At 39.4% G+C, this 23,981-nt stretch overlaps 1 protein-coding gene across 5 annotated transcripts in view; it reads left to right on the top strand.

Annotated features, from left to right (window-relative positions):
• Positions 1 to 23,981, top strand: part of LOC126248412 (WD repeat-containing protein 6) — a 293,561-nt gene that overhangs the window by 193,366 nt on the left and 76,214 nt on the right. For all 5 annotated transcript variants that reach the window (XM_049949374.1, XM_049949373.1, XM_049949375.1 and 2 more), the window contains 2 exons: positions 662 to 901; positions 7,612 to 7,794. In XM_049949374.1, the coding sequence (XP_049805331.1) occupies positions 662 to 901; positions 7,612 to 7,794 (423 nt within the window). The remainder of the gene's footprint in view (positions 1 to 661; positions 902 to 7,611; positions 7,795 to 23,981) is intronic.

Raw genomic sequence — 23,981 nt, 5'->3', positions numbered from 1 at the left:
ATGCATGCATGAATATTTTCAATTAAGAGTAAGACATTAATAATGGCAGTTAAGAAAGTAAAATGTAATAATATAACATTAGAAATAACAACATGAATAAAGAAAACTGCAATGTGAGAGAATATGTGTACTGAAGAGAGATCCTATAACTGAAGGCAGGTAATTACAGTGTCATTGGCTTTAATTTCATTAGGTATCTGACTACTGTTTTCAGTATTGGATGGACAGTGTGGGTGGTGGGGTGTGTGGGGGGGGGGGGGTTGGGGGGGGCGGGGCGGTTAGAATAACTGGTGCAGAAGTAGCTGCAATTAAATGCTTCCACCATAGTCTGTAAAACTGAATAACTGGCATGTGTATATTCCTTAGGTTCACTGGAATCTGTGCAACTTTTGCCACTTGCATCATGTATGAGTCTATGTAGTAGATAGCAGTCAGCAAAAGGGGTACATTGCTACTTTATCTGTGAAGGTTTACACATTGGCATGTAATATGATTAAATGTTTTATTTCAAATCATTTGTGACTCTGTGCTTAAAGGAAAGGAAAATTTTCAGGAATGATTTATTGTCCCATAAGAATTTCCATTTCTGAATTAATTTGCTTATTTGTGATAAATTTTGTGATCTTGGTTACACATTCATATCAGTAATTAATTGTTCCAGAACAATGGGACAGTAATGTTGGATAAACTGCATACAAAGCACCAACACGGAAAAGAAAGTGTCACATTTATAATGAGCCTGAAATCTGAAATAATTTCAGTTGGACGTGATGGTTTGCTCTGCTGGTTTACTGTAGCAAATAAAACATTACATGAGGTTTCTGTCTGTAGGCTACCTATGGAATGGCCTGCAAGAATTCTTATTGCAAATGGTGGAATCCTTATTGCAGGTTTTGTTGATGTAAGTACTGTCTTTTTTTTTTTAATTCAGTCTTTCAGAGCAAAATTTGTCTTCCTGTCTTCTGTGTCCATTTATTTTCATACATGTTTTGTGTCTTGGTGATTGAGCTTATACAAAAATGTATTTTTTTTATCAAAATAAGACAGTATGAGAGATTTGCAGCTTTTTTGTTGTGATTAATTGTAAACAAAGCTGCAAATCATGGTATTATTGTTAAAGCATACAAAACTAAAACACAGTGTTACTTTGTGATTGAAGTGTCTTTTATATAAAAGCTGCAGTGATATTAACATGTATCATGTGTACTGCTGCAGCGCTGGAGTGTTGTGTTTGTTGATGCATGTAAACTTTGCAATGTTGTTTTTAAGCACTTGCCCATCTTCAGATAATAGTGTTGACTTTTGCAAGAAGACTTTTGTAGAATTTTGCATGTCATTGAGCAAGGTGTTGTAAGGAGATGCCAAGCAATAGCCTTTAGCATACTCACAGGGATAACAGCACATATTGTTGAAAGACACTGAAAATAAGGGAGGGGGGGAGCTACAGAACCCAAAAATGCAAAGTAGTAGACTTATCACAACTTTTGTTTCGTGTAATCCTGGAGAAATATGTTGTGCTGCAGATGTTAAGCTCCAAAATGTTTACTGTTATAAAGAACTATTCACAGAACTGATGAAATACTGTATTTCAGTACTTTACTTAAGAATGTAAAATAAGACAATGTGTGTAGTTGCTATAAGGAGTATTTCCAGGTTCGAAAGTGCCCATGTTTCTTATACAATTTTCACAGAGTGCTATGAAAGGTCTTTTTTTATCATTGGTGATGAAAAGTGGGATAGTACATCAATGGTAACTCCTGACAACAGTTACTTGAGTGATTTCATTCCAGTTAATCCAAAATGGGGAAAGAGAACTTCATTCCAGGAGAAGAACATGACAGCAGAACACGGGGGCCAGAAGGATAATCACATCATGGATTTCATGGAGCCTATAACAAATAACATATTTCACACTCATAGTGTAATACTCCAGAACAGTGATGTGACATTAAAGTTTTACTATCAGAAATACAGATGTATTGAATTGTTTTCTTTGATTATAAAAAGCATGAAGTGAGAATACTGACAAGTCCCAATGAGACAATTTTGAGCACATACTTTATAAGCCTGACTTCAGTAAAACTGTCATCGCTTCGTACACTTCAAAGATTGTATTGTGTCTCAGTCATTTGAGAAAAGTAAACTATCAAAGATTTCCTTGCAAAACTAGCTGAGCCCTGAGTGGAGTTCTATGAAAAGCAAAACAGCGGTTTCCTCAGTATAAGTGCTTGGCATGGACTTCAGACAACAGAGGGAAGTGACACAATTGTAACATTTATTTAGTGGCATAAATACATTTTCTGTTTTATTATCCATTCATCCTTTGTGTTAGAGTGGTTCATAGTATTATAAACCACACCATAAGTTTAATGGAAAAAGAGAAATTCTTGTAAAGACAGGCTGTGGCAGGCACACCAGTCATGATAGAACTCAAGCATTACTTAATGCAGAAATAAATGTAGTATAAAATTGACTATATGTTTAAACATTTTGCCCTAATGTCCAGATTTTTTTTGTAGTTTTACTCCATTTCTCTTTTACACAGAATGTGCATTTAAAAGGAATCATTTCACATATGTATTGACAGTTGTTCTTGTACCTAAGCATTTCATTTCTATTTTGTATATTGCATATACTGTGGAACTGAAGTGCTAATTTATGTTGCTGTTATTAACCAGTAGCTAAGAAAAGTGATACTGTTAAAATTTCTGATTGTTAGTATTGCTCCCACTATTTTCAGAGTACAGTTTTGAATCCCATTTAGAATGGCACTAAATATGTGTTCCTCAGAGCCACACTCTCATAAAATTGATACTAAGGAAGGGTTTAATGACAATCATTTGGAAATTAGGTTATGCCAGAGTAATGACCTCCACTGTATATTTTCACCATTGACTGAGCTTTTTATATTACAGTTTCTGTAATTAAGATGAAAAAAACATGTCAGGCATATACATTCCAAACATTGATCTTATTCATCATTTTGTGTGTGTGTGTGTGTGGGGTGGGGGGGTGGGGGTGGGGGTGTAGGAAGGAAGGATGAGGGAGAGGGATGGATGGGACTGGGAGGAAAAGTCACTAAGTGGGTCTAAAGTTTCCATTCCATCCCATCCCTTGTGACCAGTCTGGTGTGGCAGTTGAAGACAGCAAAACAAAATGTGAAGTTTTAAATTTCACATTCAAGAAATTGTTCACACAGGAGAATCATACAGTCATTTGACCATCAGAGAGACTCCCATTTGGATGACTTAGTAATAAGCATACCTGGCATAGAGAAACAACTGAAAGATTTGAAAGCAAGCAAATCATCAGGTCCGGATGGAGACCCAGTTCAATTTTAGTAAGAGTACTCTATGGCATTGGCCCTGTACCTAGCTTGCATTTTTTGTGAATTTATCACCCAGTGCAAAGTCCCAAGCGACTGGAAAAAAGCACAGGTGATTTCAGTGTACAAGCAGGGTAAGAGAACGGACGTACAAAATTACAGACCAACATCCTTAACTTCTCTTTTTGCTGTAGAATCCTTGAACATACTCTCCATTCGAATATAATAAACTTTCTTGAGACTGAGAAGCTTATGTGCATGTGCAGAAACCAGCATGATTTTAGAAAGTATCACTCGTGTAAAACTCAGCTTGCCCTTTTCTCACATGATGTACTGAGATGCCATGATGCCATGGTGTACGGTAAGGTGTCGAAGTTGAGTGACTGTAGGAAGATACATGACAACTTAGACAGAATTTCCAGTTAGTGTGATGAATGGCAGCTATCCCCAAATGTGGAAAAATATAAGTTGGTGTGGATGAGTAGGAAGATAAAACCTGTAATGTTTGCATACAGTATTACTAGTGTTCAGCTTGACACAATCAAATCGTTTCAATATCTGGGCATAATGTTGCTCAGCGATATGAGATGGAATGGGCATGTGAAAACTGTGGTAAGGAAGACAAATCGTTTATTGGGAGAATTTTAGAAATGAGTGGTTCACCTGTAAAGGAGTCTGCGTGTAGAATGCTGGTGTGACATATTCTTGAGTATTCTGCTTATGTGGCAGAAACAGAACAAATCAGCTGGTACTATCAGCATAGAAGGTAGAATGTGTGTGGAAATCATTTGTCAGGAGCCCGAAGAAATAGTGACATGTTCGAGCAGGCAACTGCATATCTGCAGTCAACTCACAGATACATTCTGCGCAAACGTCTGTGTGTAAAGCCATATGATATGCAATTGTTTAATGTGATCACTTTTCCAATGACTCAACGGGAGATTGTGGAACATATTTGTAATTCACCTAATGGTAACATCTTTTGTGCCATGTCCTCTTCAAAAATTTATGCACCATTTTTCTTTGCGGAGAAAAGCGTGAGTGGTTTTGTGTACCTGGACATGTAACAGCAATGACTTATGCCCCAATTACAGCAAGACAGTGGAGACTTCATTTTGCAACAAGATGGTTCTTCACCATACTTTCAAGCATTCGCGATTACCTCACTGTTATACTGCCTAAGTGATGGATTTGGATGAGCTTCCCATCATTACTTTTCTTCAGTGGCTTCTTAAGTCACCTGACATAAATGATATTGGCCATGACATGTTGATATGTGTATGACAAGAATCTAACTGTCATATTCATGTTTGCCATGTCACAAATGGTGCCCATATTGAGCACCTGTCATGTGAGTTAAAAACTTGGAGAGATGCTCTGTCCTTTGATATATATCTATTTGCTGTATGTCTTGTAGTTTTTACATAGTCATCTTCTGGAACCTAGAGCTAATTATGAATAACCTTGTATATGCTTTATTTGTAATCTCATTTTGGAAAAGGAAGCAAATATTCTCGAACCATGTAAGATTAAAATTTTTTTCAAAATGGGTAACATGCTGGGGTATAAGTTACAGCATACCTGGAATGTGAAACAAATTAATACAAAAAATCAAGTGTGTGCAAAATTGGGCAGGAGGGGAAGGGGGGGTTGTCGACTATGCAATCTGGGATTACTTAAAGTGGCTCAGCTGAACGACAGACGTTCACATGTGGTGTATGCGTCCGTCCTGGTATGTCAGACAAGCTGGAATACAAGTTGCTGGAAGCTGTGACAAGTGCTAAGGATGCTGCACAGTTCAACATATTGTATGATCGTAATGGAAATAGTGCCCGACACAAAGGCTACCACATGAAGTGATTTGTGCTTTTATTTGTTCATGATCTGATTCTTAGTTTGGTTTGTGTCTGAACATGGAAGCTTTTACCTCAGAAATATGTCAGTTTTAATACATCATATATTAATGTGATAATTGTAATTCAACTGCCTTGTTCATTTAAACTGCAAGGTTTTGCAGGTGCCACTGTGTCAAGTATTTACTGTGAGTATCTCGATTTAGAGAAAACAGCTTTTTAATCAGCTGCGATGATTAAAAACACACAGCTGTAAATTATAAAAGCAGATGTGTAGCAAATCACTCTGAATTCTAGGACTGTCAACAAAAACTGTTGAGCAGACAACCATTCAAACCTACTACCTCGATGTGCGGTACAAACGTTACCACCCTACACATTTACTGCTGCTCACCAAACATCACAAGGCTGCAGAGGTTAATGTGGGCACTGCAACATCATCATTAGACTCTAAAATTGTGGAACAAAGTCACCTGAACTCACCAATGACAGGGTACAAATAAACTGAAAACCATATTAGGTTATATATCATGCTTCACAAACAGTCATTGTTCAGGCATGTGGTGGAGCAACTCTTATGTGAGGGAATGAAATGGGTAATTTGATAGGTTTGCTTTTCTCTCTCTCTCTCTCTCTCTCTCTCTCTCTCTCTCTCTCTCTCTCTCTCTCTCTCTCTGACAAACAATATGTGAAGATACTTCCATGTATTTACATCTGTATATTTATTTACAGTACACTGCGGGCAATGTGCACCCTCAATGCAAAACTGTATCATCCCCACATAGTGCCAGGATTTTTTGAGAAACACTTTTCCTAATCTCAATTCTACCTAACACATTTGGGATGTTTTTGAGTGAGATACGCATGTCTTGGGCCAAACTTTGATCATTCTGAAGTATTTGTGCATGGTGGTTGATTGGTAATGAATTATGTTGTCGGTGTCTCATGGAGCCTGTGTCACAAAGCATCAAATCTCAATCACGGAGAAATGAGGTACTGACTGCTGTTTTACCCAGATGAAAAAGACCACTTCATCTGTATGCTAAATCTTTATTTATGATTCAATTAGTTTCGTGGCATTAGAGCCACATATTCAGGGATGTATCTTTATTTCATAATTTCTTTCAAATGATAACCGGTAGATGACCAAACATTCTTTGTCCAACAGCTGCTCAGATGTTGGGTCTGATTGCCGATTCTACATGGAATCATCTTGTAGTTCAAGAATGTGTAGTCTCAGCATTATGAAGCTCACGGAAATTCACCATTGCAAATGAAAGATCATGAGAGAATGCTCTCAATGGGCAGTGAATTTTGAAAAATAGAACATATTACTTGAATTGTTTTGTCATCCCATCTAAAACTATCATTTTCCACAGAACACATTTCATTTATTGCTAGGTGTCGAAAAGTTGACAAGGGAAAAAATATTCACTTTCATCTGACTGTTGGGACTTGATAACAGTTGTGACATCCTATGCTGTTGACTTTTCAAGATTTCAGATGTAGATCTCATTAATGTATAGTCATTGCTGCTACAACAGTTCAGTTAGATTGTATGAGTGCTGTTCCTGTAATTTAGCGTACTGTTTTAGGTACTGCCATTTTTTTTTTTTTTTTTTTTTTAATTCCTGTGCCAAGGAATTACTAATTTAGCTCAGTAGATGCAAGAATCTCATAATGGTAGGTGGAGCTAAGCCTTTTGGACATTTTTTACATTCCCATGATTCACTGCTGGTGAACCTACACCCACTATAACACTTTCCAGTCAAGGACAGGAAGGAGCAGGTTACACTCAAATGCGCAAATGTAGTTCAGATCTGCAATGCACTTTGGAGTCTTCATTTTGAAAGTGATAGATGTGGATTTCTCGCAGTCATATTCTACTCATAGTAGAGAGATTTTTTTTCCAAGAGAGGAGACAGAAGTTGACAGTTGCATTCTGTCATAACCATCAGAAGGCCACAGTTCTGTCCTGGATTCATTTTAGGCTAAAATGTCTACTAAAATGTCTATGTAGGGCAGTATACTATACACTCCTTTTTGCCACTCTGTCACTTCAGCCTTCCAACCTAAGCTACACTGTACCATCAGCATGGACCCACTGAATATTAATCTGCATTCTGAAAACATTTCTACCCTACCCCTTCACCTTTGCTGCTCCCACTTCCAACCTCTTCCATAGTGACTGTGAAGGCTGAAGTTGCCAAATTTTATGAGCCCAATGATTAATTTCATGACTGGTTAGATTATATCATTTAGATAGCATGACAGATCATTTTGAAGGGATGTGTACATTTGAGGCTGTCATGGAAAATAGGTTACTGAAGTGTAGTGGCAGTCATAAAAAAATCTCCTTCCTGATGCTAGAGTATGCCTTGTTTATCATTTTGTGCATTGTTGCGTAATAATCTTGCAATTTTTTATTTATAGGTGAAATTTATTGTTTGGAGCCATGAAGAAAAACGAATACTCCTAGAAGTTCAATGTGGAGGTGGTCATAGAGCATGGGACTGTGCAGTTAATGAAGATATTTTCACTTTTCTATATCTGAAAGATAATGTTGTACACAGATGCATATGTAGCTTAGTTGATTTAACACGACCACACTTGCAGGTAAGCAGTTAAAAATAAATGTGAAATAAAAATTTGGTTGCTTTGACTGCATTGTAGCTTGCAACATAAACTTTTAATTTAAATTATTGTGACATGTTATCAAGCTCATCCATACAACAGTTTGTAGTGGTAAAGTGGGTTGGGGGGACTAGCCCTAGGTGTATGGAATATTTTTAATATTTTGAAGGATGAATGGCAATTTGTAAGTAGCCATAAAAAAGTCCCAGTTTTGAATCTATTAAAGACCTACATAATTTCAACTTTTAAATACACTCCTGGAAATTGAAATAAGAACACCGTGAATTCATTGTCCCAGGAAGGGGAAACTTTATTGACACATTCCTGGGGTCAGATACATCACATGATCACACTGACAGAACCACAGGCACATAGACACAGGCAACAGAGCATGCACAATGTCGGCACTAGTACAGTGTATATCCACCTTTCGCAGCAATGCAGGCTGCTATTCTCCCATGGAGACGATCGTAGAGATGCTGGATGTAGTCCTGTGGAACGGCTTGCCATGCCATTTCCACCTGGCGCCTCAGTTGGACCAGCGCTCGTACTGGACGTGCAGACCGCGTGAGACGACGCTTCATCCAGTCCCAAACATGCTCAATGGGGGACAGATCCGGAGATCTTGCTGGCCAGGGTAGTTGACTTACACCTTCTAGAGCACGTTGGGTGGCACGGGATACATGCGGACGTGCATTGTCCTGTTGGAACAGCAAGTTCCCTTGCCGGTCTAGGAATGGTAGAACGATGGGTTCGATGACGGTTTGGATGTACCGTGCACTATTCAGTGTCCCCTCGACGATCACCAGTGGTGTACGGCCAGTGTAGGAGATCGCTCCCCACACCATGATGCCGGGTGTTGGCCCTGTGTGCCTCGGTCGTATGCAGTCCTGATTGTGGCGCTCACCTGCACGGCGCCAAACACGCATACGACCGTCATTGGCACCAAGGCAGAAGCGACTCTCATCGCTGAAGACGACACGTCTCCATTCGTCCCTCCATTCACGCCTGTCGCGACACCACTGGAGGCGGGCTGCACGATGTTGGGGCGTGAGCGGAAGACAGCCTAACGGTGTGCGGGACCGTAGCCCAGCTTCATGGAGACGGTTGCGAATGGTCCTCGCCGATACCCCAGGAGCAACAGTGTCCCTAATTTGCTGGGAAGTGGCGGTGCGGTCCCCTACGGCACTGCGTAGGATCCTACGGTCTTGGCGTGCATCCGTGCGTCGCTGCGGTCCGGTCCCAGGTCAACGGGAACGTGCACCTTCCGCCGACCACTGGCGACAACATCGATGTACTGTGGAGACCTCACGCCCCACGTGTTGAGCAATTTGGCGGTACGTCCACCCGGCCTCCCGCATGCCCACTATACGCCCTCGCTCAAAGTCCGTCAACTGCACATACGGTTCACGTCCACGCTGTCGCGGCATGCTACCAGTGTTAAAGACTGCGATGGAGCTCCGTATGCCACGGCAAACTGGCTGACACTGACGGCGGCGGTGCACAAATGCTGCGCAGCTAGCGCCATTCAACGGCCAACACCGCGGTTCCTGGTGTGTCCGCTGTGCCGTGTGTGTGATCATTGCTTGTACAGCCCTCTCGCAGTGTCCGGAGCAAGTATGGTGGGTCTGACACACCGGTGTCAATGTGTTCTTTTTTCCATTTCCAGGAGTGTAATTTTCTTGAAAGAAAAACACCTGACTACACTGGGGAAGGGGTGGGGGGCACCCCCATCCCCTCCCACTCACACCCCTTTCCTCCGGGTATAGGCGCACTTACCTCTTACTGGTACTGTAAGTGTACAGCACAAACATTTGCTTAATCTGATGAAAGTGTTGCCATGTTGTCTCAGACTGCTCACAAAAAGCTTTACTTCATCTGTATGTCTTCTAACGTGTGTGGACTTAAATCAAACAGGAGGAAGAAATGAAAGAATGAATCTTATGAAGCTAAAAAGTAACTTTATTTTGAAATAAAAACAAAACAATAATGAAAAGGAATGCTGTCCATTCAGTACTGTTTCCACACTGTATTTACCAAGCAAGGTAGCGCAGTGGCTAGCACACTGGACTTGCATTCAGGAGGATGACGGTTCAATCCCGCGTCCAGCCATCCCTATTTAGTTTTTCTGTAATTTCCCTAAATCGTTCCAGGCAAATGCCGGAATGGTTCCTTTGAAAGGGCATGGCTTACTTCCTTCCCCATCCTTCCTTAATCCTATGAGACCAATGACCTTGCTGTTTGGTCTCCTCCCCCAAAACAACCCAACCCAACCCACTCTGTATTTTATAATATGCTCAGACACTTTTCGACACACCATCTGCAGGGCAGTCAAGAAGTAGTTGTTTGAGCCTATACCACATCTTGCAGTGGCCTTCCTCAGGTCATTCAATGAGATAGGAGGGTTCATGCAGTGACACACTGCAAGTTTTAACTGTTCCTAAGCATGCTCAGTTGGGTTCAAGGCAGCAACCACCATAGGCCATTCCATTCAATCGATTCCTGCTTCTCAGAGGGGTGTTCACAAGGTGGGTGCAGTGTTATCTTGCAGTATCATTTTGAAAGGTGAAACTGTTGCTGAAATATTGACCATAGAGTTGGATAGTAGGTTTGAGTATCCTGTCCTCCTGTCGCACAGCTTTCAAATTCCCCTCAATAGCAATAAGAGGTGTCAGACAGTTGTACAGTATATCGACCCAAAAAATGACTGACCTACTTCCCTGCTTAATCAGTGTGACTGCATGCCTGATGCACGTATTTGTAACGGACTGGCACCACACTCTTCTATGATGAGTGTCAAGCATCAGACAAATCCTGTACTCAGTGGTGAAGGGAACCTGATGCCATTGATCCAGGTTCTATCTCAGGTGTTCCCCCTATCTCAGGTGTTCCCTCACTCAATTTCTTCTCACACTATTGTACTGGGAGGTTTGTACTTTGCTTGTAATGGGTTATTAGAGGCCAAATAGATTGTTTGCAGATAGCTGCATGCTATCTGGTTTGACACAGTCCTTCCAGATGCCTCGTACACCAGTTTAGGAGGAAACTTCTCATGCTGTCAATGCTTCTTGTTATATAATAGCAAGGGGAGCATGTTGTACACTTGAAATGACTCTTTGAGGCATTTAGACAGACTGAATAGTGTGCACTGGCTGCATTATCATTTTCACAGTTATAGACAGTGTGCTGTACTACTGAACTTGACACAAAATGTAGGTTTACTTTTACTTTCATTGGGCAAGTGGTTATGCCTAGTGATTTCCTGTGGTCAAAAACACTTTCTGATCAAACAAATACAAACCATACAATTCATTGGGATGATGCTAAAAAGAGTTTGATCAGTTTTGGGGAAGACATACCAACTACATACATAAAGTGCATGTGAATGAAACAACCTTAGAAGAATAAAATAGCAAAGCTTCTACCACAGATGTGCCTCAAACTCAGCTCCAAGAGAATGGAAGACAAGTAAGTAAGTACTCGGGTGTCACAGTTGTCCCCTACTGACCAATTTCTGACTGTGACATATATTCTCTTCCTAGAACCTCTTTTTCTGGTTTAGTACTCCAAGAATAAAGGATACCATGGAGAAATGATGTAACTGAGGTCCAGGCTTGTTTTTTAAATGAATTTTTAATTCTGTAGTGAAGTATGTACTAATGTGGAACTTTCTAACTGACTTAAACTGTGTGGGTGACCGGGACTGGAATCTGGAAGTCTGTTGTTTGAGTGCAGTGCCTTTATTCACTGAGCTATCATAACACAACATACAATATTCTTTGTACCAGTAGTCCAGCAAGCTATACAGAGAGCACTGAGCATAGACAGGCTCCAGCTCTTGGCTGTGATATGAGTACATCTACAGAGTGGCAAGTTAAGTGTTTATCCTTTTCTGTGTCTTCCATGCAGTATATTTATTAAATGTTATGTGTGTTTCTCTGTTTAAGAGGATTACTCTAGCATTTTTGTAAGTGTAAATTCATTCAGTCTCTAGTGCATCAGTTGCTCATTTGTTTTGTTCTGAAAGCAACAGTCCATTCGTTCAGTAAGCCAACCAGTCAGGATACAGCTAATGGCTGTGATACACGAGCACCTACAGAGTGTAAAGTGTTTATCCTTAACTGTTTTTTCCACATAGTACATTTATTAAATTTCGTGCATATTTCTCTGTTTAAGAGGTTTAATCTCACATTGAATTGAATTGAATTTTATTTGATCCTGTAAGATCACATTGTGTACAGTAAATGTACATGTAATATAGGACATCTTAAAGTAGTAACATTTATTATCACTTATTTTTCTACCCCTTTAGCTTACATTTTTACATAATTGATAATGAATAACAATATATACAAATTTAATGGCACAAGTATTCTGCAACACTATAAAACTCTTTTTCACTGAGATAATCTTTAAGTTTCTTTGGAAAGTCATTATCAAGTACACTACCTTGCAGGTTTTTAGGCAGACTTCTTAGTAGCCTGATACCAGAGTACTGGGGTCCTTTTTCTAGCGTTGCCAGTCGGTGGGGTATGCTCCATACTTCATTCTTCCTTCTTGTATTGTGGGTGTGTACACTAGCATTTGTAATCCAGTCCTCACTACCTTTTGTGATGTACATTATTGTTTTGTATATATACAATGATGAAAAAGTTAAGATACCTAAATTCTTGAAACAGTTTCTGCACATTTCAGAGGTCTTTCTTCTTAAAATGGTCCTAATTGCTTTTTTTTTATTTTTTTTTATTTTTATTTTTTTTTTTTTTTTATGTGAACACTCGTTTTGTCTCTTGTTTGTTTGAGTTTCCCCACACAGTCACTCCATACTGTAAGTATGGTTCGAAAAGTCCATGGTACACTGTACACAGAAGGTTCTTGTCTGAATACTGTGATAGCTGCATCATTAAGAATATGACAGAGCTCAGTTTCTTACAGACATTATTAATGTGTTTTTTTTTCCATTTCAGTTCATTATCCACAAGAATACCTAATAATCTAGCAGATTCTACTTCTTCCAGCCTTGTTCCATCAACCTCTAAATCCATGTCTACAGCCTTCTCCTTGTTTTTAAACACTGCATACACAGTCTTTTTTAGATCTATAACCAGTTCATTTTCAAACAGCCATTGAGCTGTGACATTTGCAGATATGTATGTTCCTCTCTCAAGCTGTTCCATATTTTGGTCACTATTTAGTATTGTCATGTCATCAGCATACAATATTTTCTTTTCTTCCTTTTCAACACCTATATCATTTACAAACACATTAAATAACAATGGCCCCATTATCGAATCTTGTGGCACTCCATATCTGATGGGTTTGGTTTCTGATTGGTATGAGTTTCCTAATTATACATACTGCTTGCAGTTGCACAAGTATTATTTTATCCATTTACCTAGTTGCCCTCGAGTGCCATAGTTGCCTAATTTTTGTATCAGCATTTCATGGTCAATGGTGACAAATGCTTTTGAAAGATCCAGAAACATTGCAGAGACAACCTATTTTTCATCCAAGGACTGTAAAATGTATTCTGTTAGACTGGCAATTGCTGATTCTGTAGATTCAGTCTTTCTGAAACCATGTTGTGACGGTATGAGAATGTTATGTTTTTCCAAATAATTAACTAATCTGGTATACATAAGCATTTCTAGGATTTTTCAGAAACCTAATATAAGTGAAACTGGTCTGTAGTTGTTGGGGTCGTCCTTATCCCCTTTCTTGTACACTGGCACCACCTTTGTTATCTTCAGTTTTTCTGGAAAAATTCCATATCTGAAAGAACAGTTTACTATGTTCAGCAGTGGTGTTATTATCTGCTCACTTACCAGCTTTATTATATGATTTGATATTTCATCATCACCAGCTGATTTCTTGGACTTCAGTTTCTGTATAGTTTTCCGTAGTTCATCTTCCATGACTAGTCTTAAGAACGTAGTAATGCTTTATCTTTTTGGGATCTTAATACTCTTCTGTTTTTGACTATTTCTTTCCAATTTTAAATTTTATACTACACTGATATAATTATTATTCAGTATGTTTGCTATTTCCATACCATCTGTGACCACTGTGTTGTCTATTTTAATTTTCCTAATACCTCCTTCTTTGATTGACCCATTGTTTTCCTTTCTTTCAGTATTAATTGCATTCCAAGCTGCCTTTGCCTTGTTTATTGAGTTCGTTATGGTGGTCTCAACTGCTCTTGCTTTTGCTTCTCTTGCCGTTTTTCTATACTTCTTTTTTAACATTTTATAGTTTTCAGCTTCGCCCATCCATCTCAGATCCTGCAGCTACCTTTGCTGTTTTAGTATTTCACTGGTAATCCACTGTGTTTGATCTTGCAGCCTTTCTTGTCTCTTTACTTTGGGAAATGCTACATTAAAATGGTATTTAATTGTTGAAATAAATGCATCATATTTTTCATTTGCACTCTGGGCCTGTACGGTTTCATTCCAGGTTTCTTTACTTAACATTATTCTAAAGATGTTGATATTTTGTACACTGATGATCCTGATTTCTTTGGTTGTCCATTTTGGTTCTCATACTGTGTCATTACTTCTGCAAAAGCTGATTAGTTGTCCATGATGATCAGATATTTCTGTCTGAGTTACATGTGACTCATAGTTACACATATTAGTAATTATGTTGTCAATAACTGTCTCACATTGTGAAGTCACTCTTGTTGGTGCAGTTATTGTTACTTTCATGTTATGCTGTATTAACAATTCTTCAAAATCCTGTCTTATTTTTGTGTCTTTTCCAATGTCAATGTTGAAGTCTCCACATATAATAATGTTTCTCTTCACGTTCATTCTCAATAAGCTAGCATTTTTTTTTTTTTTTTCAGAAAGATGCTAATATTGCCACATTGTGATCTGTACACACAAAACACTCTAAAATCCTCTGTCCCTATACAAGTAACTTCAAAGTCTTTTTCTCTAGCTATGGGCAATGTAGCAGCTTCACTGTTTACATTCTTTAGGAGAGTACCTGTTTTAGTACATATACAAACGCCACCACCCTTATATTTAGATCTGCAGAAGTAACTACCTAGTTTGTAGTCCTTTATTGCAACATTACCTATTTTACTTTCAGTTAGTCCATGTTCACTGATGCATAATATGTCTGGTCTTACTTCACTCAGGAGTACTTCTGCTTCTATTTTTTTTTTTGTTACCAAAGTACTGAATATTTTGATGAAGTACTTTTATGTGATTTTTTCTTTGGTTGGTTTAGATGTTGTGAGCTGTATTCTGAGGCAAATTCTTTAGCATCATCTTTTTTTGTATGGTGCTTGTATTTTTCTTTTCGAGCTAGAGTGTATGATTTTTCACCCCCTTCAGGCCGTATTAGTTTCCCTTGCTTCTAATGATTTTGCAGACATCTGCAAACATTCTGCTGAAAGTTACAGACCCCAGTCTATTTAAATACAAGCCATCCTTTGCTAAGGAGTTTTCATGTAGGAATTTGTTTGGGTCTATAAAAACTGCCCCAAGACGATCACATTGTTCTTTAAGAGCACAGTTTATTTTGGTGATATATTTTTCACTCACTGACTTTCCGTTTATGATTCTGCTAAGTATCAACTGAGATCTTCATACATATTTCTTGCAGAATGAATCACCGCAAATTCATTCAGTCTTTAGTGCAATAGTTTCTCACTGAGCGACTACATCAGCATCCACTGGTGACACATCAGGAGGTTAGCATGTCAATATCTAGAATTGTCTGCTTTTATAGTTCACTTATTCAGTTAGTCTTTCTAGAATGGGTAGGATGTGTACAGGCTGTGTTTGGAGACAGGAGCAGCTGGCTGCAGTTCACGAACAACTGAACATGCTGTTGGCTACAGCCAGTCACCTTCTGACTGCTGCCTCGGGGTATAGCAGTGGTGGAGAATCTGGCGCCTCAGGTGTCACTTGATTTACCCATGGGCTCTGCTTCTGAGGCACCTTCTAGTGCACATGATGTGAAGGATCCACCCTGACAGCAGGAAAACTGATGGGTGGTAACTTGTTCGTGTTGGTCAAGGCAGAGGGCCAATGTGGGAACTGGTCACTTGGCCTTGCCCATTCATGCTGTTAGTGGACAGTTGGCTGCTCCTTCAGCAGGATCTGAGCAGGCACATGGGGGGAGTGGTTTACTGGTTATTGGGTGCTCCAATGTTAGGCACGTTACAGAACCCCTTAGGCAGATAGCTTTCAGGGCTGGAAAGAAAGCCAATGCACACTCAGTATGTCTGCTGGAAGACCTCACCTGAGATGAGGAGGTGGCCTTGCTGGTGCAAGCTGCAGTCGTCTGCAAACTGTGGCTCACGTTGACACCAGTGATGCCTATCGCATGGGTTCTGAGGTGATCCTCAGTTCATACATGCTTCTGGTGGAGGTGGTGATGACTGCTGGCCTTGCCCATGGAGTGCAAGCAGAGCTCGAAGTTGGCAGTATCATTCCCAGAGTTGACGGGGGTCCTTTGGTTTGGAGGTGAGTGGAGGGTCTCAACCATAGGCTTTTGTTGACTCTGTGATGGTCTTCGCTGCAGTTTCTGGACCTGCATTATCATGTGGGGATTTGTAGGTATCCCTTTGATAGGTCAGGGGAGCAGTTCATAGAGGAAGCAGCTACTTGGATATCAGAGCACTTGTGGAGTGCATGTGAGGGTTGTTTTAGGCTAGGCAGTAGTTTGAGGTGCTCTAATGAACATTCACAAGAAGTCAGTTGGGATTCAGAATAAAGACACTTTGTCCTAATTTTATCAGTAAACTGTTGAAGCATTCATAATAAAGTTCCCAAATTTACTGCCCTCTAGGAGAGTTCTTGCGTTCAAATTATTCTTGGGCCTGAGAGCTGGCTGAAACCCGAAGTGGAATGCTCTCAGATATTTAGCAAGTCATGGAACATATATCTGAAAGATAGATTAGAGGCCATAGGAGGAGAGTGTTCATTGCAGTTGACAAAAATGCTATCTGTATTGAGGTTGAAGTTGAATGTGACAGTGAAGTTATCTGGTCACGTATAACAGTGTAGGTGAAACCAAGTTAATTGTAGGATATGTTTACTGGCCACTCGATTCCATTGTGACAATTCTAGTCATTCAAAGAAAGTTTATGGTAAATAACACATAAATACTCAGATCATGCAATACTAGTTGCCTTCAACTTTAACCTGCTGATTATAGGCTGGTATGTCTATGGATTCATTGTGCGGGGTACAGACAGACAGATGGACAGTCATACAAAATACTTTTGAACACATTTACTGGAAACTGTCTTGAAGAGCTAGTATGGCAGTCCAAACACAATGGAAATATCTTAGATCTTGTAGCTACAAGTAAGGTGAACCTTATCGACAATGTCAATATAGAAATGGGAATTAGCATTCATAACGTCATTATAGCTATTGTGATTACAAAAGTTAATAAATGAATCGAGAAGACTGGGTGAGTGTTTCTGCTAGATAGAGCAGATAAGCAGTTGTTAGCATCTCACTTAGACAGTGGACTGACATCACTTAGTTCCTGTAAAATGGATGTAGAAGGATTATAGGAAAAGTTTAAGCAGATTATAAATCATGATGTGGAGAGTTAGTGTGTAGTAAGAATAAAGGATGGAAAAGACCCACCATGCTTTAATAACAAAATTTGGAGGATGCTGAGGAAGCGGAGGCTGTTGCACTCTCCGTTCAAAAGGGAATGCACAAATGATGACATGCAAAGGCCATTAGAGATTTGTTCTTATGTGAAAAGATCTATGTGCGAAGCATACAGCTACCATCATCACACCTTAGCAAAAGATCTTGTAGAGAACCCGAGAAAATTCTGATCTTATGTAAAATTGATAAGTGGGTCTAAGGCTTCCCTTGTTGACTAGTCTGGTGTACCAGTTTAAGATAGCAAAATGAAAACTGAAGTTTTAAATCTCATTTTCAAAAAATCGTTCACTCAGGAGAATTGTACAAACATACGGTTACGTGACCACTGGACGGACTTCCGTATGGATGATACAGAAATAAGCATACATGGCATAGAGAAGTAACTTAAAGATTTGAAAACAAATAAATCACCAGGTCGAAATGGAATCTATGTTCAATTTTAAAAAGAGTACTGTGTGGCATTGGCCCCTTATCTAACTTGTATTTATTGTGGATCTCTCACCCAGCACAAAGTCCCAAGCGACTGGAAAAAGTGCAGGTACTCCAGTACATAATAAAGGTAAAAGAACATACCTGCAGAATTACGGACCAATATCCCTAAATTCTGTTTGCTGTAGAATCCTTGAACATGTTCAAATATAATAAACTTTCTTGAGACTGAGAAGCTTATGTGCAGAAATCAACATGATTTTAGAAAGCATCACTCGTGTGGAACTTAGCTTGCACTTTTCACATGTTGTACTGAGAACTATGGATGAAGGGCAACAGGCAGATACAATATTTCTAGATTTCTAGAAAGCATTTGACATGCTGCCCCATTGCAGACTGTTAACAAAGGTATGGACATATCAAATAAGTTCACAGATATGTGAGTGACTTGAAGAATTCTTAAATAATAGAACGTGGTATGTTGTCCTTGACAGCGAGTGTTCATCAGAGACAAGGGTATTGTCAGGAGTGCCCCAGGAGTGTGATAGGATTGCTGCTGTTCTCTTTATACATAAATGATTTGGCTGACAGGGTGGGCAGCAATCTGTGGTTGTTTGCTGATGATGCCATGGTGTATGGTAAGGTGTCAAAGTTGAGTGACTGTAGGAAGATACATGACAACTTAGAATTTCCAGTTGGTGTGATAAATGGCAGCTAGCCCTAAATGTGGAAGAATGTAAGTTGATGTGGATGAGTAGGAAAATCAAACCTGTAATGTTTGCATACAGTATTACTAGTGTCCAGCTTGACACAATCAAGTCGTTTAAATATCTGGGCATAATGTTTAAATATCTGGGCAAATATCTGAGGTGGAATGGGCATGTGAAAACTGTGGTAGGGAAGACAAATCATTTATTGGGAGAATTTTAGAAATGAGTGGTTCACCTGTAAAGGAGACTGTGTGTAGAATGCTGGTGCGACTTATTGTTGAGTACCACTCAAGTATTTGGGATCCATACCAGATCAGACTGATGGAAGACATCGATGCAGTTCAGAGGAGGGCTGTTAGATTTGTTACTGGTAGGTTTGAACAAAATGTAAGTGTTATGGAGATGCTTTGGGAACTCGAATGGGAATCCCTGGAGGGAAGGCGGTGTTCCTTTTGGAAACACTAATGAGAAAGTTTAGAGAACTAGAATTTGAAGCTGACTGCTGAATAATTCTACTGCCACCAACATACATACATTGTGTTTAAGGACCATCAAGACAAGATACAAGAAATTAGGGCTCATATGGAGGCATACAGACAGTCATATTTCCCTCGCTCTATTTGCGAGTGGAACAAGAAAGGAAATGACAAGTAGTGGTACAGGGTACTCTCTGTCATGCACCTTATGGTGGATTGTTAAGTATCTATGTAGATGTAGATGTAGATGTAGACGTAGACATAGGGTGGCAATGAGCATATCTATTCTTCAGATGCCCACAGATATTGCTATTAAGATAGAATGCTGCATCATTTTGTTGAATCCACTAATTTTCATGGACAACCAGAGATACAATCTCTGACAACTGTGCTATCAACTCTTTCATCTGTAATTGTGTGTTACATTAATTGTTCTTCCTGGATTCTGATTGATGTCAGTCCATCCAAATTTAGGTTTACTGCTGTCTCCTAAATTGCTTAATGCAGAGCTGGTGCTCTGTGTCTAATGAGCTTTTATACTTAGAAAAATGGTGCAGCAGTTACAACATTGGACTTTCATTGAGAAAGAGGGTGGCTTAAATCCCCAACAAACTGTCCAATTTTATGTTCCTTGCAATTTCCCTCGGTTGCATAAGGCAAATGTTGGACTGATTCCTTCAGAAAAAAGACACCCTTCCTCAATCCAAGCTTACGCGCCACGCCTAGTGATATATTCATCTATCTAATGTGAAGCCTTAACCTTCTTTACCAGTTACCTCTTCATCAATGAGATGGTAAACATCTAATCTCCAATTTCTTCAGTAATCACTTCACATCCTGTACAATGTGGAATTAAATAGCTGGGAAGTGTTTCTTCAACTTAGTCTTTTGTTCCACAATCCTCCAGGACCTAGTTACATTTATAGCTCAGTGGACATTCAACGACATTGTTTGCTATGAATTCTCACTCTAACACAACTCACCCTGATTTTCAAGGCACAAATGAAACAAGAGGTCACTACATGGCAATTTAAACCCGGGCTACAACAACAAGGAAAAAAAAAATGGTGTATCCAGAGAGTGCACCACACACACACACACACACACCAAAACAACTAATGCATTCAGACAGCCATTGAAGTCCTGCATCAGATTTTTACTAATAGTGAAATACATCGCTGAACATAAAAACTGCAGTATCAGGAAGAATAACAAATAACAAAATTTCACTTTTTGTGCATATGCTGCATAATAGGAAGAATACGTGATTGAATCTGTAGGTGATCTGACAGTATACAGCTACAAAATTTAGTACATGGAGCTACCACCACTGGCAGCAATATAGGCACAACATAGATTTCAGTGATTCAGGGAAGGCAGTGGACGTTTGCATAACTTCAAACAGTGCTACAGAACTGTAAGCCATAAGATAATGAAATTTCAAACAAAGTGTTAACTTGATGGTGCACGGCAAACTGCAGAATCAGCCCAAAAATTTGTAAATGGAAATAAAGAAACTTATCTCCTCATTCAGTAAGGCATTTGCTTTCAACTGTGGCCAGTCGGGATTTGAAGAGGAAATGCAGTAGAAGAAACTCTGCAAATTAACGGTACCAAGAGAGCTGTATCGTGATCAAATAACATCAATGCCTTAATGCATTCATTTACAATTATGCCAACTGTTAACCTGTATGGTAAATTGACTGGAAAGTTATTTATTGTGCTGTGAGAAATTGGAATTGCTCTTCCCCATATGATTCTTTCTCATGTGCATTTCCGTGCAAGGGCAGAAAGGAATATTTATGTCACAGCTATACTCTGTAAACCACCATGAGGTGCACAGCAGAGGGTACGTCCCATTGTGCCAGTTATAAGGGTTTCTTCCCATTCCATTGATCTATGGAGAATGGGAAGAATGATTGTTTTAATGCCTGTGTGCATGAAGTAATTATTCTAATTTTAACCTCACAATCCCTGTGTGAGCAATACATAAGGGATTGTAGTACACTCCTAGAGTCATCATTTTAAGCCAGTTCTTGAAACTTTGTTAATAGACCTTCTCTGAATAGTTTACATCTATCTTCAGGAGTCTTTCAGTTCAATTCCTTTACTCTCTCATGGATTTAACAAACCGGTGACAATTTGTGCTGCCACTCTCCATTGTTGTTGTGGTTTTCAGTCCAGAGACTGGTTTGATGCAGCTCTCCATGCTACTCTACCCTGAGCAAGCTTCTTCATCTCCCAGTACCTACTGCAACCTACATCCTTCTGAATCTGTTTAGTGTATTCATCTCTTGGTCTCCCTTTATGATTTTTACCCTCCACACTGCCCTCCAATACTAAATTGGTGGTCCCTTGATGCCTCAGAACATGTCCTACCAAACGGTCCCTTCTTCTTGTCAAGTTGTGCCACAAACTCCTCTTCTCCCCAATTCTATTCAATACCTCCTAAATAGTTATTTGATCTACCCATCTAATCTTCAGCATTCTTCTGTAGCACCACATTTTGAAAGCTTCTATTCTCTTCTTGTCCAAACTGTTTATTGTCCATGTTTCACTTCCATACATGGCTACACTCCATACAAATACTTTCAGAAACGACTTCCTGATCCTTAAATCTATACTCGATGTTAACGAATTTCTCTTCTTCAGCAACGCTTTCTTTGCCACTGCCAGTCTACATTTTAGATCCTCTCTCTTTAAGTGTCTCATTTCCTAGTCTAATTCCCACAGCATCACACGATTTAATTTGACTACATTCCATTATCCTAGTATATTCTCTGTTTATGTTCAATATACCCTGTTTGTCCTATTTGGTGCGGATCTCACATGCTTGAGCAATATTCTAGGATGGGTCACACAAGTGATTTTTAAGCAATCTCCTTGGTAGACTGATTGCACTTCCCCAGTATTCTACCAATAAACCAAAGTCTACCACCTGCTTTACCCACAACTGAGCCTATGTGATGGTTCAATTTCATATCCCTACAAAGTGACTCATTGATATTGTAGTCATAGGATACAATGTTTTCATTCATTTTATGAAGTGCTTAATTTACATTTAAGAACATGTAAGCAAGTTGCCAATCTTTGCACCACTTTGAAATCTTATAAAGATCTGACTGAATATTTATGCAGCTTCTCTCAGATCATACTTCATTATAGATAACTGCATAATCTGCAAAAAGTCTGCTGTTACTATTAATATTGGCTGTGTGGTCACTGATATACAACATGAACAGCAAGGGTCCCAATACAGTTTCCTGGAGTACACCTGAAGTTACTTCTACATCTGACAATGACTTTCCATTCAAGATGACATACTGCATCCTACCTACAAAAAGGGTCCTCAGTCTAGTCAGAAATTTCAGTTGATACCCCATATAAGGCTATTTTTGACAATAAGTGTAGGTCTTGTACTGAGTTAAATGCTTTTCAGAAACCAAGAAATACTGCATGTATCTGATTGTCTTGATCCAAAGCTTTCAGTACGTCATGTGAGAAAAGTGTGAGTTGGGTTTCATATGATCAATTTTTTTGGAATCCATGCTGGTTGGTGTTGAGGAGGTCATTCTGTTCAAGATGTTTCATTATGGTTGAGCTCAGAATATGTTCTAAGATTCTACAACAAGTCAGTGTCAAGGATGTTAGACAGTAGTTTTTTGAACCATCCCTACTACTCTTCTAGCAGATGGGTATGACCTGTGTTTTTGTTTGAGGAATCTATGATAGGTTATAGTTAGAAGAGGGGTTAACTCAACTCCAAATTCAGTATAGAATCTGACAGAGATTCTGTTAGGCCCTGGAGCTTTTTTTCAGTTTTAATGATTTTAGCTATTTCTCAACACCACTGACACTAATATTTATTTATTTATTTATTTATTTACACCTGAAGTTCTGTAGTGTCAAATTGAGGAGTAAATCTCCAAGGTCATGGAATGTGTCAGTACATGAAATTCCAACATAAAAGTAATAACAGATAAAAATAAAATGTTTATTGAACCAAAAAAAGTCAAGCCATGAGTTTCAGAAAATGCAGTCAACAATATAACACAAGAGTCAGCTTAATTTTTCAAAGAACTCCTCAACAGAACAAAGAAGTGGCCCATGTGGAAACTCTTCAGTTTCAATTTGAAAGCACATGAGTTACTGCTGAGATTTTTGAATTCTTGTGGTAACTTATTGAAAATGGATACAGCAGTATCCTGCACACCCTTCTGCACAAGAGTTAAGGAAGTCCGCTCCAAATGCAGGTTGGATTTCTGCCGAGTATTAACTGAGTGAAAGCTGCTTATTCTTGAGAATAAGCTAATATTGTAAACAAGAAATGACAGAGAGGGAAACATTCCACGTGGGAAAATATATCTAAAAACAAAGATGATGTGACTTACCGAACGAAAGTGCTGGCAGGTCGATAGACACACGAAATTCAAGCTTTCGCAACAAATGGTTGCTTCATCAGGAAAGGAGAGGGAAAGACGAAAGGATGTGGGTTTTAAGGGAGAGGGTAAGGAGTCATTCCAATCCCAGGAGCAGAAAGACTTACCTTGGGGAAAAAAGGACAGGTGTACACACACACACACACACACACACACACACACACACACACACACACACACACACACACACACAAGCAGATGGATGTGTGTGTGTGTGTGTGTGTGTGTGTGTGTGTGTGTGTGTGTGTGTGTGTGTGTGTGTGTACACCTGTCCTTTTTTCCCCAAGGTAAGTCTTTCCGCTCCCGGGATTGGAATGACTCCTTACCCTCTCCCTTAAAACCTATATCCTTTCGTCTTTCCCTCTCCTTCCCTCTTTCCTGATGAAGCAACCGTTTGTTGCAAAAGCTTGAATTTCTTGTGTATGTTTGTGTTTGGGTGTGTCTATCGACCTGCCAGCACTTTCATTCGGT

Source organism: Schistocerca nitens, chromosome 3, assembly GCF_023898315.1.
Source record: "Schistocerca nitens isolate TAMUIC-IGC-003100 chromosome 3, iqSchNite1.1, whole genome shotgun sequence".
Classification (NCBI taxonomy): Eukaryota; Metazoa; Arthropoda; class Insecta; order Orthoptera; family Acrididae; genus Schistocerca; species Schistocerca nitens.
This window is presented reverse-complemented; position numbering and strand designations above follow the sequence as displayed.